At 35.0% G+C, this 20,461-nt stretch overlaps 1 protein-coding gene across 2 annotated transcripts in view; it reads left to right on the forward strand.

Moving 5' to 3' along the window:
• Positions 1-20,461, forward strand: part of Adamts6 (ADAM metallopeptidase with thrombospondin type 1 motif 6) — a 198,063-nt gene that overhangs the window by 101,629 nt on the left and 75,973 nt on the right. The window contains exons 12-15 of one of the 2 annotated variants that reach the window (XM_021180030.2): positions 493-600; positions 9,249-9,394; positions 11,380-11,443; positions 19,668-19,770. In XM_021180030.2, coding sequence (XP_021035689.1) covers positions 493-600; positions 9,249-9,394; positions 11,380-11,443; positions 19,668-19,770 — 421 coding nt within the window. The remainder of the gene's footprint in view (positions 1-492; positions 601-9,248; positions 9,395-11,379; positions 11,444-19,667; positions 19,771-20,461) is intronic. The other variant, XM_029468413.1, reaches the window with a different exon arrangement.

The raw sequence follows: 20,461 nt of genomic DNA on the forward strand, positions 1-20,461 counted from the left end.
TCACCTGAATTTTTGATCTTAGCCATTCTGACTGGTGTGAGGTGGAATCTCAGGGTTGTTTTGATTTGCATTTCCCTGATGATTAAGGATGTTGAACATATAAAATAATTTTTATTTGAATGTTGTGTAAGGAATTATTTACCTGGTAATGCTTCGTTAGTAGTTGTTGTTTGTAGTGTTACACATTTTTACCCATAAAAATTCTCTATATTCTTTTTTCTTATTCTCCCATATTAATAACATATCTGTACACTTTTATGAAAAGGTCCTCATTAGTATTAAATAGTAAGATTTACTTTATCTACTAAATCAAGGTTAGATTTAAGTGTAAGTGGTCCTGCTACATGAAAAACTGGCCCTCTGAGACAACATCACCCTGCATCCTCTTTTCAACAGCAGCAACTGATGCTGAATAACTGTGTGTTCTGTGCAAGAAATACACATGAGTTTACCCTCTATCCCTGATCAACTTGCTTTTGCCTTCTTTCCTAGGAAGTGTGTAGAGAGCTCTGGTGCCTCAGCAAAAGCAACCGCTGTGTTACCAACAGTATTCCAGCTGCTGAGGGGACACTGTGTCAGACTGGGAATATTGAGAAAGGGGTAAGTACAATGATTTGTTAATTGTTTGGCACATAGATTAAACTTGTCAATTTCCAGTGCTGATGTCTACACACTGGACATCTATATCACTTAAGATGTACTTTGAAATAATATATTTCTAATCAAGTAGTAGTTGTCCTATCTTTATGTCTACAAATGTGCCTTATGAAATACAAGGAGTTAACTTTTTTGTGTCAGTTTCATAAAAAAAGAATAAAAATAAAATAAAACAAAGCACTTTATTAGACATGGAAATTATGGCTAGATAATATTATTTTATATTCGTCTGACTTTAAAAAAATCTTCTCTAAGGATTGTTTATGCAGGGCTGGGGATATAACTGAAATGTTGAGCACTTTCCTAAAATGTATAAAGGTCTGGGCTCAATTTTCATCGCCACAGAGAAAAAGACCTGTTCAAACAGAAAAAATAGTTATATCCTGCTACAAACATTCTCTGGAATTGTTATATACATAAATTCTAGAATTTATTCTATGGAGTGAATTTATAACTAATACTTGTCATCTCTTCTCTGTTCTGCTTTCTTCCATGTGAGCTTGGCTACTTTCAACAAAGATCACACTGAATTTCAGCTTGCAGTGGGATACTTAAATAAAAAGAATGAAAGTTTTTGGGCAGCTGTCACAGTTTATTAATTCTTGCTGACGGCTTCATTCAGGACCCATGACCTAGTGCCATGTTGATGGCTTTTCCATGCTGTGTTTGGAAATGTTGGTAAATTATGCTAAATATAAGAATTGGTAAGGCTGTTTTTAAAGGATTAGGGATTTTTTTTTTCAAAATTTGTAAGTAGCCAATAAAAATACAGAGACCTTCATACACTACAAAAATTCTTTCTCTTGCTTTTTTCTTTCACTGAAGTAATAGAAAATATTAGGAACCACATTCTTGAAACAACAGCCTAGGTTTATTTTGGACTGCTGGTCCTTGTCAAGGACAAGCAGCAATTTACATCCATCTGCAAAGAAATGTACAAGTGAAGGAGGAAGCTGCAGTGGGGTCTGTTGCTTTGTTAGCCACTCACTGACTGACTGACTGACTGACTGTTCTTTCACGGTCTGGCCTAGTTACAGTTTCTCTTCCCCGAGAATAGCACTATCAATAGACTTCGTGCGTTTTTCTTTTACTTCATTTTTTAAGCTGGAAAATATTTGTCTTTAAATATTCATGACCTACAGATGTAACTCAGAGATAGAATACTTGCCTAGCATTCATAAGGACTTGGGTTTGTCTCCTAGCACTGCAGAAAGAGACAATGAGTAAACATCTCCTTCTGACGGACAATCTAAAAGTTATATCATCTTCAGTTATTAGTAATTATAATATGAGTGGTGGCTATTTGAATATACATGGCTCAATGTCACTAATCACTTAAACACATTTTAGTGTGTGTGCGCTGTACTTGATAGCAGGCCTTTAACTATCACATCATATAACTATATATGCATATATGTGATGAAGACTGAATATCTCTTAGAAATTACAAATTTGGAGGATGCTCAGAAAACATTTACAAGTGCACAATACTGGATTTAAGTTATTTAAGTAAATAGAGTAAGGATTATTCTTAAACATGAATAAAATAAGCATAGATAAAACAATGTGAATAAAATAGGGCAAATATATATTTCCTTCTTAATGGCTTACAGTGTGTTTTGTTTTTCAAGACACTGTTTCTCTGTGCAGCCTTGACTGTTTTGGAACTAGCTCTGTATACCAGGCTGACCTTGAATTCAAGAGATCTGCCTACCTCTGCTTCCCAAGTGTTGGGATTAAAGGTGTGTGTCACCACCACTTGGCTAAGGCTTATATTCTTAATTTAGTAGACTTTCAGATTCCCCCTTTTTTTTCAAATGAAGCCTGCATAATTTTAACAAATGCATTTGAAATGAGGATGGTTCTGGTTTCATAAGCTCCATACTGGTCCTTAGTTTGTCTTCGTAGACCTTACTAGCTCCCAGACCAAACCTCCACAGACCAGACTTCCACAGAATAACCTGGACTCCCTGAGAAACTACTAAGAACCTTTACAAGTACAGTAATGGTTGTGAGTTAAGATGTCAGTTTTATTCACGACACAATAGTGTACTATCGTAAGGTCATTATGGTGGCTGTCATGCTCTAAAGCTAATAGATAAAGCACATCTTAGTCATTTTCTCAGAAGCATGGATGATGGATAGTTTTAGGAATAGTGCTAACAAACCTTAAAGTGAATGAACCTGAGGGTGGGAAAAACCCAATGCAGATTCCTACCTAGAGGAACAATATAAAAAAAAATTTAGTTCAAAGTCTCAACAAGAATGAATATATGAAGTGTGATGAGGGCATGTGCCAGTAATTGCCATTATTTGTGAACTGTGGGTTCTAAGCTAGCCTGGGCAGTTTAGTGAGATTAGTCAATATAAACTTTAACGGTGAGTGATTGCTGAGGATAGCTTAGAGAAATAATATTTTACTTGGCATGTATGAAGTCCTAGTACAATAGGATATCATGTGTGTATATGCACACACATGCAGACACACAAAATTTCATTTTTTTCAAAAAGACTTTAGAGAACTAAATTAACCTGCATTTTACATAAAAAAGGGTGGGGGGAAAGATGAGTAGGCTGAGTTCTTTTTTAACTCATTGACTATATTTACTACTTATTTCTATAAATTTTTGTTATTAATAGTGACTTAGAGCTTTTATTTGAAATTCAAATGTTTATTTGGAAATGAAATCAGAACTCAGGACTCAGAATTTTGAATGAAAAAATAAAAAACCATTCTTAGGCCTGGTGACAAAATTAAAGTGGAAATTTCAATTGATCTGATCAACCTTGTGATTAATTTAATCTAGCCATGTAAATATAGGTGACATTCCCAATAATACTGATGGCAATGATACTGTTTTAAAAGTACTTTTCCTACGTCAGATACATCTCTCCATTTCTCTGTTGACAAAGCTCAATGTAGCAGATACTGTTTTTACATTATTTTATAGATGAAAGCATGAAGAACCCAACAATACACAACAATTTATACTGTACTGCTCCAGTAGTGACCTTTCTAATCCATAGCTGAAATACTTCCATTTTAATTTATCTTCTGCTAATGATTCGTGTGTATTGGAAAAAATGCAGTATTTCATTGCTATAGAAATTAAGTAGAATTAAGTATTACATGAGGTAGGCAATAGCAATATAATTTTCTCCAGTAAATGAATTCCTTGTTTATCAACATGTTGTAGTTGTTTGGTAAGAAATCACAGCAAGAAGTCAATGTAGGCATAATACTGAGCTAATATGTGCTAACATGAAAATTGATAAAAGAATGGGAACCTTAATAGAAGAGCAAACCAACTGTTACGTACCTGATGTGATAATGGAATGAGAGAATTACAGGGGAGTGAGCTTTTTAAACAGACTTTCTCAATATCATTGCTTGGCATCATTTTGTGCCAGGCTTAAACCTCGTAAACCAGCAGCAGGAGATGCCACACGGCATACAAGTGGCTTTAGAGATGCAAATAGAGTATCCACAAATTATGATCTTAACCTTGAGTTTCAAAATTACTCATCAAAAAGAATAAGAAGTAACCTATATCCAATCTAGCCATCCAAGCCAGTAGATATAACCAAAGCTGTTGATAGTTGTTGGAATAAAAATTTTTTAAAGGGAGGAGTTAGAAATTTCACTTGAGTGATAGCATAGACATAGCCAGGGGATTGGATTCATGATGATCTCGTCAAACTCTGGCTGCAAAAGTTGTGGGATGCTTGCCCGGAGGCACGGTTCCACAAATGTTCCACAACTGTTCCATGCACATTTAGCAGATGGAATAAGAAATATGGCCAAAAAATTAAAAACTGATATTTGCGTGAGTCCTGGGGGGTCTGACATTGCTATTACAGTCATTGGATGTTTGCCTGAATAAGCCATTCACAAACTGAATAAGAACCATATGGTCTGAATGGATGTGCTCAGGGACAGTAGCATTAAAAGGAGGAAATTTGATGAGCCCAGACGGTGTGCTGGTACTGCGTGTCCATGGGTCAGTCTCCTACAAATCAATCTATATTACTTTCAGCCAAAGAACTTTACTTGGATATAGCATTAACCATAGCCCCTTGAGTAGGAATTAGGGATACTGTATTTGATGAAATAGTAAATAAGGATTTAGATTGTACGAACTTCAGTAGTAGTGTTGGCATTGTTACTGAACAGGATATTAAGGATAATCAAAACCCAATCCTTATAATCCCTGTTCATGACCACAAAGAAAGTTTCAAATATTTGTTTTATTGCCAGAAGATTCATTTAATGATTCTATAAGATTCAATTAGAGATTTAGGCCAGCATTTGGGTTTACATATAAGTGACATTGATCCCTAATTTCTTTGTATGGAAGCATAGGGCTGGATTAGGAAGAGATTATTGCATGCCTTTTAAGCACTGGATATATAGCAGTGCATTTGTAACCTTATTCTTAATTCACCTAGGGTAGAATAGATTATGTTTTTACTGGACACCAAATAAACACACGGTGTGAGGACAAAATAGTTCTTACAAATGCCCTAGAAGTGTGAAGAGTGTGGATGACAAGTTCTGATTGGGAATTTGGACTGAAATGTAGCCTAAACAGCCACACAATTGCTCATTGGGAACACTGGACTTTGAGTAGTGCTGTGCTCCAGCCCTCTGCTTTTCTGATTTGAAACTGCTCTGGATTAAATCACCAATATCAGTTCTTTTAAAAAAGATTTCTTTAGAGTTATCTTATTACATATGCTAATTTGATCTAGTTCTGTTTATAGCAAGACAGTAAATAATTAAAAATAGTTCTAGGCAAAAACAAAACCATTCCCAAGCATTGTGGTTCATATCTATAATAGATATATCTTAGGATATAGATATAGCTACATCTTAAGATATCTTATATATATATCTATATCTTAGGAGATGGAGGCAGGAAGATTATCATGAATTCCAGACCAGGCTGAGCTTCAAAGTTAATTCTTCTAGTCCTGCCTGGCTACAGAGTATATTGTCTCAATAAGCCCCAAAATACAAAAACTCATTAGCAAATGAGAATTATACAGTTAAACAATGTAGTAATTCAATAAGTGATTTTTTTTATTAATTAGGACTGGTTTTAAAGAAAATGTTTAAAAGAATCACTGCTTTCTGGATAATGCTTTAAGAATATTCATTTAATTTAAAAGAAATGTGAAAATTAAGAAAAAAAACATGAAGTTTCATTTATCTCAGCTTTAGAATTTTGTTAACTACACTTAAATTAGCAGAAGGAAGAAGAAATATATAATTTACCTAGATAATTGGGTCTGTAGTAACAAGAGTATTAGTTAGAGCCATTCACGATTACTAGTTTGGATATAACCTTTGAGAGTCAAGGTCAGAAGCTGGATTATATCTATATAGCTAGCTTTCATACTTTAAAATGAAATTAATTCACCCTTGTGAAAATAGAGCTTTTGTTTGACAATTTTGCGATAAAGAATAGAAACACAATAGAACACTCAAAATCTTCATTTGTATATGCTTATTGGGTCTGTAGACTTCAAGTTTTTTTGCTTTGTATAATCTAATTATTCTATGCATGATTTACACATACTGAAATCTTTAATATTGATTAATAGAACTATTACTTCATCCATTTTTAGTCTCAGATGGGTATCTATAAACCCCCAATTATTCAATTAGATAACTTTTTAAAAAATAATATACTTCATTAAGATATTCACTAATGATAGAGAGAAGTAGCAATAACTGCAAAACAGGTAAGAACAAAGTAGGAAGAAATAAAACAAGATGCAAAGGAATATACCTGACGAAGATCAAAATCAAACAAGTTGCTTGGTAGATTTTAATTTCTTTTAATATATGTCTTGCATTGAACTAATTTGTAAAGTTTTCTTATTCTATCTATATTGGAGTCAAGAACTAAAAATTAGTTGCCATTTTAAAGTTAAGGAAACAAAAGGAATCAGGCGAATTGCTCTTGAGCCTAAAACATTGCTAGAATGAGAACTGAGAGTAGTAATAGAAAGCTTCCTCCTCATGCTGAAGTTGGTAGCTTGTAAGCTAGTTATGTGAGTTAACTAGTTATCAATTTGGAGACCAGTCTTGTTAGATATGGGGTATCTGATATTTATACTGTTACTGAGATCATTTTACCCATTCTTTCTATTATCATCGTTTTTATTACCCCATTATATAATTATAAAAACATAGTTAAATGCCTTCTAGAAAACTGTTTATTACATACTATGACTGTGTAGGCACGAAGTAATAATGAGAAAGCCAGGTGTGGAGGATCAGAAGGCCAAAGTAAGCCTTGGCTGTCACCAAATTCAAGGCTATCCTGTTCTACACGAGACCCTGTCCCTGAAATACCCAAGTCTCCAAAGTCTCCCAAAACTGATGAAAATTGAGCAGCATTTTGTAACTTAACTAATATATCTATCTTTTACTTTAAGAAATTTAGTTATGTAAAGTTTGGGATGAGAACCAAGAGAGGATAATGAAAAATATGTCATGCAAGAAGGAGGATAAACTATTTGTAGGGAAGAAGAGTACGTGGGAAGCTGGGGTCAAAGAAGAACAGAATATAATTATGTGTGTGTGTGTGTGTGTGTGTGTGTGTGTGTATGCATATGTATATATATGTACTATATATGCATAGTTCCTTGCATATATGAAAACATTAAAATGAAAAATTAATTTTTGTGAGCTAATTAAAAATTATGTATATGTTGGGGATTGAATGCTTAGATCTTTGGATGCAAAGGATCTGATCTACCACTGAGTTCCACTCTAGCCCAAAATAAAGTTCAAAAGGAAAGCAAGACTATGTGTGACTCTCACTGCCCTATATTTGGTGAATATAAACAGCAATAATTGTTAAATACTCATTATGTCTTTTAGTATTTCTATGGCCCTCAATATTCTTTTATCCCAACAAAGCTATAAACAGTAAAATATTTCTCTACAAATCATATGTATTGTCAAGGAAGTCTGAAATGGCAAGGAAACAAATATTAGTTTGTCTTCCTTAATCTTTTCTAGATCTTTTCTGGTATATAGTGACTAAAGTGTAACACAGAATCCAACAATTTAAGTATAATAGTTCATGTAATGATTTCTGCATGTATACTAGATACCAAATAGTACTGGAGGAAATCTTCATTTTAACAGGGTGCCTGTGGTCTTGGAAAGGTTCTTCCCCTCTTCTAATATGTTGCTACATGTTTCTGTGACATCCTTAAAATATGGCTAGTCTAAGGAACAGAATTTTAAAAATTAACAAAATCCATGTGATATTCTCAAGGCTAAGTGTATTCTAAGTAGGGGAGTGAACAAAGAAGACATTAATAAGATAATTAAATGGTTTCAAATGGGAAGAGAATTGAAATGGAGGACGTAAGCTATGTTAAATAAAATATCGGACACTTAGAAGTTAATCATATCATCATCCTAATTCTTTTTTTTTCACGTGTGCATCTTTATTTTTTTAAAAAGCAATTTTTATTAGATATTTTCTTCATTTACATTTCAAATGCTATCTCTAAAGTCCCCTATACCCTCCCCCTGCCCTGCTCCCAAACCCACTCACTCCCACTACCTGGCCCTGGCATTCCCCTGTACTGGGGCATATGATATTCACAAGAGTTAGGATGATGGTATGATTAACTTCTAAGTGTCCCATATTTTATTTAACATTCAACTTCTTAATTGTGTGATTCTGCTGACACTATATAACTATATAACTGTTCCCTATTGTTATCCATATAAACATATCACTTTCATAGCATGTTTAATTTGTTAATGTTTAATAATTTATAAACTATACCAACAAAAACCTATAAATGCTTGGATTAAAAGAAAACTTTTTTTTTTGCCATATACTGCAAATAAGATTTACCATGCTAGACTTATGAGCTAATTATATGATGTCTGCTTTTTGATAAATTATTTCAGGCACTCTCCTTAGATGCAGTTTGTGTGGCTTATTGCACACAGGAAAGCTGAGCAGAATTCCAGCATGCATGTTCATACAGGGGCCTTACACATGGCTAGTTAATATATATAAGGTGTTTGTGCCCAGTCCCTAGTGTCTTGGCATTACTTTTATTATGTCTGTCCTACTCCTGGATGAAATGCCACAACGCATTCTTTTACTATTACAGCCTCAACCAGTTTCTTTCTTTTTTTTTTAAAGAATGAACAATTACCATCATAAAATCTCCTTATTGGAAAACTTTCCATAATGTGTTATCATTTTAATATAAAGATTTTTCAAAGAATTACTATAATATCTAAAAATGATTTTTGAGGCCTATAGCTAACTCTATAATGAGAAACACTAAAAGTCTGGAAGAGAAATAAAGAAAAACCACCAAGTCAGGCCTTCTAAACTGGTACATGTTGGAGACTATAAATCTGCCCAGCAAATCACATTCACCTTTACCATTGTCTAAACACAGTTAAAAGCCTGTTCTGTACTTTCAAGAATGATAACACTTAAAATTGGTCATTATCTAATTTCTATAATGTTACGGACATCTCTTCATAACTCTATGTGCCTCAAAACTAATTCTGTGTTTTCTGTGCAATTTTACAGTGGTGTTATCAGGGAGATTGTGTTCCTTTTGGCACATGGCCCCAGAGTACTGATGGGGGCTGGGGTTCCTGGTCACTGTGGGGCGAGTGCAGCAGGACCTGCGGAGGAGGTGTCTCCTCATCCCTAAGACACTGTGACAGTCCAGCGTAAGTAGCTAAAGTAAGCCGGAGCCAACAAAAAGACACAGTTGGAAATGATTCAAAGCTGTGGTTTCACGTGTTATCTGTAAAAACATTTCCCTAGCAAGCCAAATGCTTGTCTTCGGAATAAGCCATGGGTCCAGGAAAGTGGAGGATCTTTGTTACACAGACTTCTTTTTCTTCCTTTCCCCTTATTGTATAAGTAAAAATCAGAAGAAAAAAACTTAAAAAGAAAGAAAAGAAAAACAAAAACAAAAATAACCCAAACCTTAAAATAGAAACGCATTGTCTGTCTAGATAAGCTAGAAATAATCAGATCTCCTTTTCTGAAAACTACTGAATTATGGATGAATCTAGGCCTGTTTTGTTTTTTTGTTTTGTTTTGTTTTGTTTTTTTTGTTTTTTTGGTTTTTTTTTTTGCTACATTACCATTATTCCCAGGAAAAAGAAGGGTTTTCACATGTCACATAAAATTATTACTGCCACATTACTGTTAAAAGTACCAATAAGAGGGCTTCAGGGGTTGAAATGCATTGATTTCCATCACAAATCACAGTGAAGACAATCCTGCCCATGCTCCTGTTGATCCTCTCCCAGAGCTACTTTGTCCAGGACTGTTCCATCAGGTCAGCCTGCTCCTTTCCCACTACTCTCCTCTCCAGCCAGCGTTCCTGTGGGGCAAGGCCAGCCCATCAGTGTTCTTTGGTAGCTCTATTTCTTCTCCATCTTACCAATGGACAGACAGACAGTTTCTTTAGTCTGCTTTTTCATGTTTTGCCTAAGATTCCTTGGCTGCAACTGCCTCCCTACCCATAATGCCTAGAACTGAGGCTGAGGACCATTTTGCTGACTAGTCTTTACTCAAGAATGAAGTTATAACATCTTTACCCACCCCCATCTGGATAAAGAATGGTCTTGTTTCATTTTTCTATTTGTTCTCATTTTAACACAGGACTCTTGGCTTTCTTCAAATGCCTTGTTTCTATTTTTTTAAACCTAGAAATAGTTTTATTTATAATAGCTCTGAATTCCATCTTCCCACTTTCAAGCAGTTATTGCCCTCCTACTAGACAGAGATTCCTCTTATAATTCATAAACCAACCATGACTGCCACCATAACCACAGTCTTGTGTTGACCTCTTAGTCCATTTCTCCCAAGTTGGTTCAAATTGATCAGTTCATTGGTCTTCAAAATATACTTCAAATCTACTGATACTTGATCCCTTCTTAGACAAGTCCAAGTCTAAATTCAGCATATACTGATATAAACTAGTATCTGAAAATGTGAATCCTTATGATAAATTAAAAGACTCAGGTACATCAGAGAATGATCTAGACCTCTTTCAAAAAGGAAGATGGTTTCTACTCAGTAATAGCACACTCAAATGATGGCATATATTTTTCTGTACTTCTAAATACTTTAAAAGTTAATTTATGAAAGCAAATATTTGGTATTGTAAATTTCATGATATTGGAAGTAATATAATACTATATAATGCAAAGCCATCTTATTTTTAATTTGATGTTTTAAACGTTATGTTGAAGGTAAATGAAAATACATTTTTGTATTATTTAGTATGAACTGGATCTATCCCCAGGAAGTCATTAAGTGTTATCTCTTTGCTTCCCACATGAAAGAAAGGACTATAGTTTTTATTGAATACAATTTAAATGGCTTTTCATTTTAAATATGTTTTTTAAACATCACTGAACTGAGTACTACTGTACTATGATAATTAAATATACTAATTTAATTATATTTTTATAAGAATATAAATCATAACTCTTAAGTTGTATGAATTATTTATAGTACTGCCTTATTTTCATGTCAAATAACCATACTCACTGTTAATAATTATCATCATGACCATAAAATGCTACATTTTGTATCTTCTTAAAGTAAACTTTGATATTTTTTAATCAAGCAATGTATGTGTCCTTTGTATGGATATATGTATTTTAATCACATATTAAAAAATGTTCTTTTTCAGACCTTCAGGAGGTGGAAAATACTGCCTTGGTGAAAGGAAACGTTACCGCTCGTGTAGCACAGATGTAAGTAAGCCAAAAACTTGTTATGGATAATTAGCTTACTCTTCTTCCAGGCAGCGAAAGCTTTTAACTTTAGGTTATTTAATCAGAAATCCATGTGTGTAAGGGTCACATGGGTTTCCTGAAAAGCTATCCTGAGCACTGTCAATTCCATCTCTAAGGCCATGAGGAAGGTCCAGATGGAAGCTCACAAGTAGGGAGAGCCACACATGCCCTCAACATCCCAGCCTCAACTCATGGCCTCAACACTCTGTTTCTTGGGTCTATAAAGATCTTCTCTTCCTCACAGTGAGAAGCCTCAGACTTCTACATCATCCCTCATCTCTTGGCATTCAGTCCCTTTCCAGCATTATAGTGTTTAGTATCTTCTGTCCTGAAGGATATATATATCGTTTCAGGCAATTGGTGTTAGTAACCAGTTGGTATGATGTTTCCTGGATAACAGTATTCACTATTGGGCTGGGAAGATGGCTCAGTGGTTAAGAGCAATGACTGATCTTCCATGGGTCCTGAGTTCAATTCACAGCAACCACATGGTGGCTCACAATCATCTGTAATGAGATTCAATGCCCTCTTCTGGTGTGTCTGAAGACAGCTACCATGTACTCAGATATATAATAGAAATAAATCTTTTTTCAAAAAACAAAACAAAATAATATTCACTTATTTCTTCTACTCTCAGCATTACCTAGCTGCCTATGGTTTTTTCATAGGGCTGATGCTTTGTGGACTTTCCCTCATCTGTTTTGACATGCCTGTTGTTGTCCTTGTTTAACTCATGGCGAGGCAGTCATATTAGTGATACTTTATGGGTATAGCTTCTAACATTTAATATGAGGAACTGTCACACAGGAAACTCCCTGATCTTCTGGCTCTTCTTTCAACAATGTTCTCTGCAGCTTAGGTTTGGGAATTATTTTATAGATGTGTTCATTGAAACTAGATTTCAAAACTATGCATTTTGATTGGTTTTGTTTTCTGTAATGGTCTTTAGTAGTGGCATCCATATTTTGTTGATAACCAACAGCTCTCTCAATGGACTTAAGACTCAACAAGAAGAAAGCCATGCCTAGTACTGGAATCTAGCCAATTACTCGGGGCTAGTGAAGCCATGGGTCTTGGAGGAGAACTTATAACCTCCAGTTTATTTACCCAGTGAATAGCTAACTGCACTCTCCATATTTACCACGGAGAAGATCATCTTCCTTACCAAGGAGATTTCCCTTTGCAACAGAAGAACCCAATTTCACATAAAGTCTAAATACAAGATATTAGGGGCAATGAAAAAAGATTTGCTTACACATCTAGAAAGAATTCCCTTTGATTTCTTAGTCTTTGTTATTTGTGACTTGTTGTTATAGAAGACTAGAATATAACTACTGGAGATATGCCTAAGCTCCTGGAGTGGAAAGTTACATTTTTCTAGCTTCTTAACTATCTTCCTGCTTCTTTGTATACTCAATGTGCAATAATGGTCTGTTGTAAAGGGCATTTTAGGTCTTCTGAAATCTGTCTTAATTGTATAAATTGTGTAATGAAATTAGGTGTGGCCTCAGTCAGTTTTATATGTTTGTATTCAGTTTTCTTTTCTCAGTTCTTTGCCAAATCTTAAATAGTATTGTTGTCTTGGTTGTGTAGACAGGAAAATTATAGCATATATTTGGAGCTAGAATTGTGGTTTAAAAAAAAAAAGTGTTCACTTGGGAATCAAATTGACTTGAGTCTGAATCCTGACTCCAACTCTACTTCTGTATGACATTGGCAAGCTACCTAACCTCACTAAAGTATTGCCAGCTTCTAAATAATAGGATATAGCTATACCAAACTTCTGAGGGTTTTTTGTTTGTTTGTTTTGAGAATGAAAAGTTTTAACATAAACAAAGTATCCTAGAGCTATTTCTAGTACCTAATATACAAATATAGCTATTATTACACCTTTACCTGTAGGTTTTAATGTAGTTTCATATATAAACGAAATATCAGGAGTAGACTAGCACTATGGAAGTGATTAATTAAGTGAATAACTGCTTATTGGTAATCTGGTGCTATTACAACAAATGGAGGCTTAGGAGTGAGTGTAGCAGAGCAGGCTTCTCTGAAAGCCTTTGGTCACTTTTGTCATTGTCTTACTTCCAGTCTAACCTTATTCTGCATCAGAAATAGATAGCTGAGAACATCCTGAAACTACAGAAATTGTCCCTAGGTAGAGAGATGCAGGATTAAGTGATAAGAAGGTAAAGTCGATCCATTGGTTATTAGTACTACACTGTGTCTCAGATTATAATTAGGAAACAGTCATGCACCAACTATTTTTTTCTTAGAAATATATCCAGGATACATGTGTGCTCAAATGTCTGAATGAGCAATATCTGTATGTCTCCTAGGTTAATCTGAATTTCAGGTGTTTTCAGAAGTAGGGATTAACTTTTAAAGTACAGAATAGAACTTGATGTATTTTGTTCTTACTAGAAGCTTAAGCATCACAAAGCATAATAAACATTTTATTATGTTTAGGGAATTTTTCTGCTGTAAATAGGTATTTGAAATTCAGGATGTATAGTATAGAAATAAATTTAATTTGAAAAGCTTGCATATAAGGATGTGGTATCAAACTCTACAGTACTCACAGGACAGAAAGAGCAGACTCATGCAAATTGTCCTCTACCCTCCACTTGTGAGACACACAAAGACAGGGAGGGGGAGGGGGGAGGGGGAAGGAGAGGGAGAGGGAGTGGGAGAGGGAATTTAAAGACTAAAATGAGAATTAAGTTAGACCAAATGCCTTACTTTCTAATTGCTGTGACAAAACACTATGACCAAAGCAACTTATAAAAATGTTTAATTTGGAGCTCAGAGGTGCAGAGGATTAGAGTTCATGAACATCATGGTAAGGAACAGGCTAGAAGGCAGGCAGAGATGGTGTTGGAGCAGTAGCCAAGAGCTTACACCCTTATCTGCAAAAGGAGAGACAGAGAGAGACAGGCAGACACACACACACACACACACACACACACAGAGAGAGAGAGAGAGAGAGAGAGAGAGAGAGAGAGAGAGAGAGAGAGCTTCTTCAACAAAGGCCACGCCTCCTAATCTTCTGCAACTCAGTTTCACCAACTGAGAGACAAGCATTCCAATATACAAGCCTCTGGTGGCCATTCTCATTCAAATACCCACATTCACTGTATGTGTTGACCACTACATTTAATTTTGGGAATGTGTAGGGGTAGCTCACTTTAATTCAACTGGTAGATACAATGTGATAGCTGGGGAGTCAGGGATCTTGTCTGGATTTGTAATGAGAAGTCCAGAATTGAGACCTCTATTAGCCTGTATTGTATCTTTATGTAATATAGACAACCTGTCAGGTTAGACAACCAAATGCATCCATGTTTTACATTAATTTGCAAAATGCATGACTGCTAAGTAGAATAGCATTTCGGTTTCAAGTACCTTCAGCTAAAACAGGATACAACCTACTAAGGTTATGTTGCTCTCCTGAAGAAGGAAGTCTATGAAAGTGTTGAAAGCTGGTCAGGTGTGTAAGAGTGAAGCATGTGTGCATTTGGCATACACATAGAAAGGAAGAAAATGCAAAATGTGGGAAAGAAGTAGCCCAGGAAAATGGAATAGCTTTCCTGCCACTCTCTGGTGATGGGGAAGTCTATGCCATCCAGTCTGCCAGTTTCCTTGATGGTCTGAAGAGGAAAGAAAGGGTTTCATTTTCAGCCCATTCCTCACTCAATGTCCAATAAGACATGTACTTGGGATGTGACTTTCAAAATACAGGTGTATTTTATAAATGAAAGAAAGACATAAAAACAGATTTGTAATTTTCCAAGGTTTGCTAGCAGACATGACGCTTCTCTCCATAACAATTTTTCTTCCTCAGTGGGTTTGCCTTCTTTCTAAAATGATCTACCAATAAAATGTTATGTTTAAGCAGAGTCAAATGCTTACCTATCTGAGTAGTTGAAAGTACAATATGGCTTATAGAATGTGTTAGTGTATACAGACCTGGGGAATGGTGGCAAACATGGGTTTGTGGTTGTCTTGTGGTTTAATTTGAAAATACTTAAAAACCCTGGAGACAGAAGCTGGTGGAATTGCTCTTGGGGTCATAGGGCCCTACTTGTTGGTTTTGGGAGAGCATATTTGATTACTTTGTTTTCTATACTGTATTGAGGACAGTGTTGGCATTGTCATCATTAAGTCACCTAAAAAACACACTACTTGTTAAACCCTACATTTTTTCTTAATTAAGCAATGATAGATTTTATGAATTGTTTTTCAAAAACTACTTTCCTTTGATCACATTCCAAACAGCAATTCCTGCTTAGTGTATAGTTAATCATCACATTTTCAGAGCATTCCCTGGTGAGAACACTGAAATCAGAACAGAGCTTGAACTCTAGGAACAAAGACATGCAAACCACCCCTTCCAGATCCTCCTAACACCTACCTCTAGAGTCTTCTGTGAATACATCAGCAATATTTCTGCCTTGGAGCTTTATTCTTGCATTTCTCTCCGTTTCTTTTACATCTTTTTCAGAGCTTCAAATAACTTACCTCCCACCTCACTACTCTGACCTTTGTCCTCTGCTTCATCTTTCTTCTCATAACAAACTAGGATATGTTTCAGGAAAGTGGAGATTTGAGGTTTTATTTTTTTTCCCTGTAATCCCAAAGTCTAGATTATATCTGACACATATTGAGCAACTCATAAATACTTGAGTGAATTTAATCTACTTCTTTGTGCCTTATTTTAAGGAGACTACTGGATAATTAAGATGCCCATGGTATCTTTCTACTAGGATGGTTTGTTCAGTATAAACTCAGAAGAAAGAATAAAATCACTTGGTTGTAGGAAGGCAAGTTTTAACAGAAAGTAAGGAAGTTGCTAACAATTGTAGCACTCTGAAAAGTGTTTATTCATCTGTAAATGTTTCTACAAATTTGGTGCCTACTTTGGGGAAAATTATATGTAAATTCAAAGCATAGTGTTCAACCTGCATTATATTATTTTTCACACCAATTCTTGAAAGATATGATTCTGTGTTGGCTCAAAAATTAATAATGAAGTTTGAATTTACCCACCAAGAATGTCTGTCAGATTAATGCTCAAGACAGAGATGCCAAGTTATGCTGCCTCGATCGAATTTGACTCCCTCCCTCCCCACCCCTGGTAAATAGTTGTATTGGAGCACAGACATAACCATTTACTTACATATTAAGTCTTATATTATTATTACATCATTTGGAATGGAACAGGAGGATGTTCCCATTTAGATGAAGGTGTTAGCTTTACACTTTGAAATTTATTTTCATGAATCAACCTTTCTATAGTCCCAGTTCATTTTATTAAAAAATGTTATTAAATGATTATGATTTCTTCATGAGAATGCTATAAAAGAGTACTCAGTCATAGAGTACTTAGGACTAGTTAAATGACATTTTATAACTATGATTTAATTTTATTGTAGCTGACCGTAGGAAAGGCACTCAGAAGAAAGAAATAAGTCAGAAACTTCATGTAATATCATCCAGGTGCTTCATTAAATGGCAATATCCTCTATTGACTATTTGTTTCTCTTCTGTTGAAAAGGGTTCTTAGAAAATACTAGAAAGCAGCATTTCTAATTTTGCATTCAGTGAATGTGTTAATGTGTTACCTCAGAGATTTATCTGTGCTGATACTTGTATAAGAACTGTTGTTTCTCCTTGTCTTTCTGTATGGTTCCTTTCTTTGGTATAGGTTGGCTTTCCCACCACTCAGAGTATATAATCTCTTCCTCCCTGACTGCATAGATTTACTCGGCTTTCCTCTTAATAATCCGCAATACAGTCTTAATAATCTCCCCTGGTTCCTTTCTTTAGTATCTCAATTACAATACTTTGGGATGTACTCAACTTTTTCTTTCAAAGTCAGTATTTCCCTAACTTACCAAATGTCACACTTGTCTTTCACACATGCAGCACCAACAGACAAGTTGTAAGATGCTGCTGTGTACTACTTACAAATCTTGAAACAGTTCTGTACTCTTTCCACTTCAATCTTGTCTTTTCAACAAGATTTAAAACTGCACTTGAATAAACTTTTAAGTGGTTGGATTTTTTTTATGTGAAAACTTGTATCTACAGTTTAAATTATATATATTTTAAAAATTGGTATTTGCTTTAAGAGCAGATTTGGTGCTTGGTAAAACCACTGACAGACAACTTTAGCTCTCGTGAAAATCTTTGAAAATATCTTAGAAAGGAACCAGGGAGCTGGTCCGTTGGTTAAAGGCACGGAGCATTCTTTGGGAGCACCCAACTCCAATCCCCAGGAGTCAGGTTAGGTGAATTCCAATACCTGTAGCTCTCACTCCATCTCTGGCACTCATGTGCATGTGCTCTTGTCCCCTTAAACACAGAGACATCATTAAAAAAAAATTAGTCTTTAAACAGTGGAAAAATCACTTGGAAAAACAATAATTCCTTAATATGTTCATCCCTTTTTTGACTTATATAACCAACTATGAATATGCCTCCATAAAAATCACAATCTTTTAGAACATTGGGAGGGTTTTTGCATTTGGTTGTATGGTTCTTGACCATGAACATTGTAGATGACAATGACCTGCCAAATGTGAATATTCCAAAGATCCAAACATTAGCCAAACTATGAAAAGAAGGCCTTGCAAGCATAGCATGACACACTGCACAGCTCATAATAGCTACTTTTTCATCTTTGTTAAAAGAAGGCAAAAGAGAAAGAATATGAAAAGCTTTAATTTTGGAATTGATGGTATAGTATTTCACTACACTGAGTATATTTTAAGATTTAAAGCTCTTAACATAATCTGAACCTAAGCCACTATTTTCAAATCCGAGGCTTTAGACTTAATATGCTAAAATTTTCAAACCATAATCTATAATAGATGATAGCCATGTAAATATTTGTACACCATGATCTATTATTATCACACATTTATGTTTATTATTTATTGTTTATGATTAATTAGCAACTATCTACTGTCATTTACTGATCTTGGACACTGTACTGATCTTGGTAGATGTCCAAGGAAAGTTCTAAGAAAAAGTCCTCAAGATTATCTATGACGATGCTTGTAACTCCATTGTCATTTATTCTATGCTAAGTATTTCCAGTGCTGGGAATGTGTTTTAGCTCCTCACTGCTCTTACCGAGCATAGATGGTATGTCCAGATTGGATCTCCAATGCTACCCTCCTCTTGTTTTGCTCTTTCGTGAAATATTTTGTTCTGTATTTAAGGGGAAAGTTTTCTTAGTGTTTCAAAAATTTATAGTTTTTTTTTAATTCCATAGAATTCTAAAAGATACATCAAATTGTTCTACTGCTAAAACATTCCATGAAATATACTTTGAATCTTTATGGAGTTATATTGTCAACAATAGAATTGAGGAGAGGGTAACTGTGGAATTTATAATTTAGATCTAGCTACACCGGAAAGATTTTTCTCTTTAAATTTTTCAGGTAAAAGAAGCACTCCAAACTTTATAACCAGTTATTTCCTTACCATTTTCTTAACCCTCTAAAAATATGTACACATTTGGTACCAATTTAACATTTCATTGTTTCTGAGGTTAAAAGATGAAATTTACATTTTAGTAAGTCCAAACCTCTTTAATTTGAAGGTGCTTGTAGTTGAATCCTAGCATTTTCCCCAGTTCAACTTATGGTTTTCTCTAGGAAGCATTTGTAGCAATCAGGGTACAAATTACAATTTACAAGCTGATTGTTGTCTTAGTACTCTGTATCTTAGTGCCTTAAAATAAAATCTACAAACCACTATGGCACCTGGACTTCAAATACTGTTACCAAGAGATTTTGTGTTTTACTTTCTTGTCTGGTTCCTATGTGTCTTTGTAAGGTGGAAAGATGACTGTGTAAAGACACTTGTGAAGTTCCATGGCAACTGCTAGCGCTGTAGTCATTTCTTCTCACCTACAATTTTTAGCTTACAATTTGGATACCTCAATGGGAATCCTTATTGTAAAGTGGTAAAACAAAAGTCAGAAAGACACTCAGAAGTGATAGGGTGATGGTCAGTCAGAAAGACACCTAGAGGTGATAGGGTGACAGTCAGTCAGAAAGACACCCAAAGGTGGTAGGGTGACAGTCAGTAAGTACAAATTTCAGGGACACTGTCCCTTGGTTTGGTATTTTACAACAATGGTACCATTTATGATTTTATTTTATTTTAGCCATGCCCTTTGGGTTCCCGAGATTTTCGAGAAAAACAGTGTGCAGACTTTGACAGTATGCCTTTCCGGGGAAAGCATTATAACTGGAAACCCTATACTGGAGGTAATGTATGACCCGGCAGAGCACTCATGCTTGAGAGCTTTGCAAATATGAGAGCATGTATACACATTCAGGCCTTCATAGACATGTTAGTTAGAGTTAGTGTTTGCTAGTGAAAGCAAAAAAATGTGCTTATATTATTTTATAATTCTCATATTTTAACTTTCCTATGATAGTATATATGCAACAATTTACAAATTGTTAGAAATTATCTTTTAAAAACCAATTCTCTTTAACAAGTTAAAAATCCTAGAAAATACATATTTGTATAAAACTCATAAAATATGAGCTCTGCTTGAGACTTTCCTGGGTAAATTATAATCATCGAATATTTGCAATTATCCCCCAAAACAAAATATGGCAACATAATTCAGCTCAACTAACTCCAATTTTTTCTTCTTCTTCTTCTTCTTCTTCTTCTTCTTCTTCTTCTTCTTCTTCTTCTTCTTCTTCTTCTTCTTCTTCTTCTTCTTCTTCTTCTTCTTCTTCTTCTTCTTCTTCTTCTTCTTCTTCTTCTTCTTCTTTTTATATGCACCCATGAGCACAAGACTTGTGTGGACAATTTACAGGGGTCAGTTTACTCCTTCCACCTTATTGGGTCTGTGGATTGAACTTAGGTCATCAGGCTTGGACACAGCATCTTTGCCCGTTAAGCTAAATTGCTGGCCCCATTTAAATTTTTGTATTGGATGTG

Source organism: Mus caroli, chromosome 13, assembly GCF_900094665.2.
Source record: "Mus caroli chromosome 13, CAROLI_EIJ_v1.1, whole genome shotgun sequence".
NCBI classification, from domain to species: domain Eukaryota; kingdom Metazoa; phylum Chordata; class Mammalia; order Rodentia; family Muridae; genus Mus; species Mus caroli.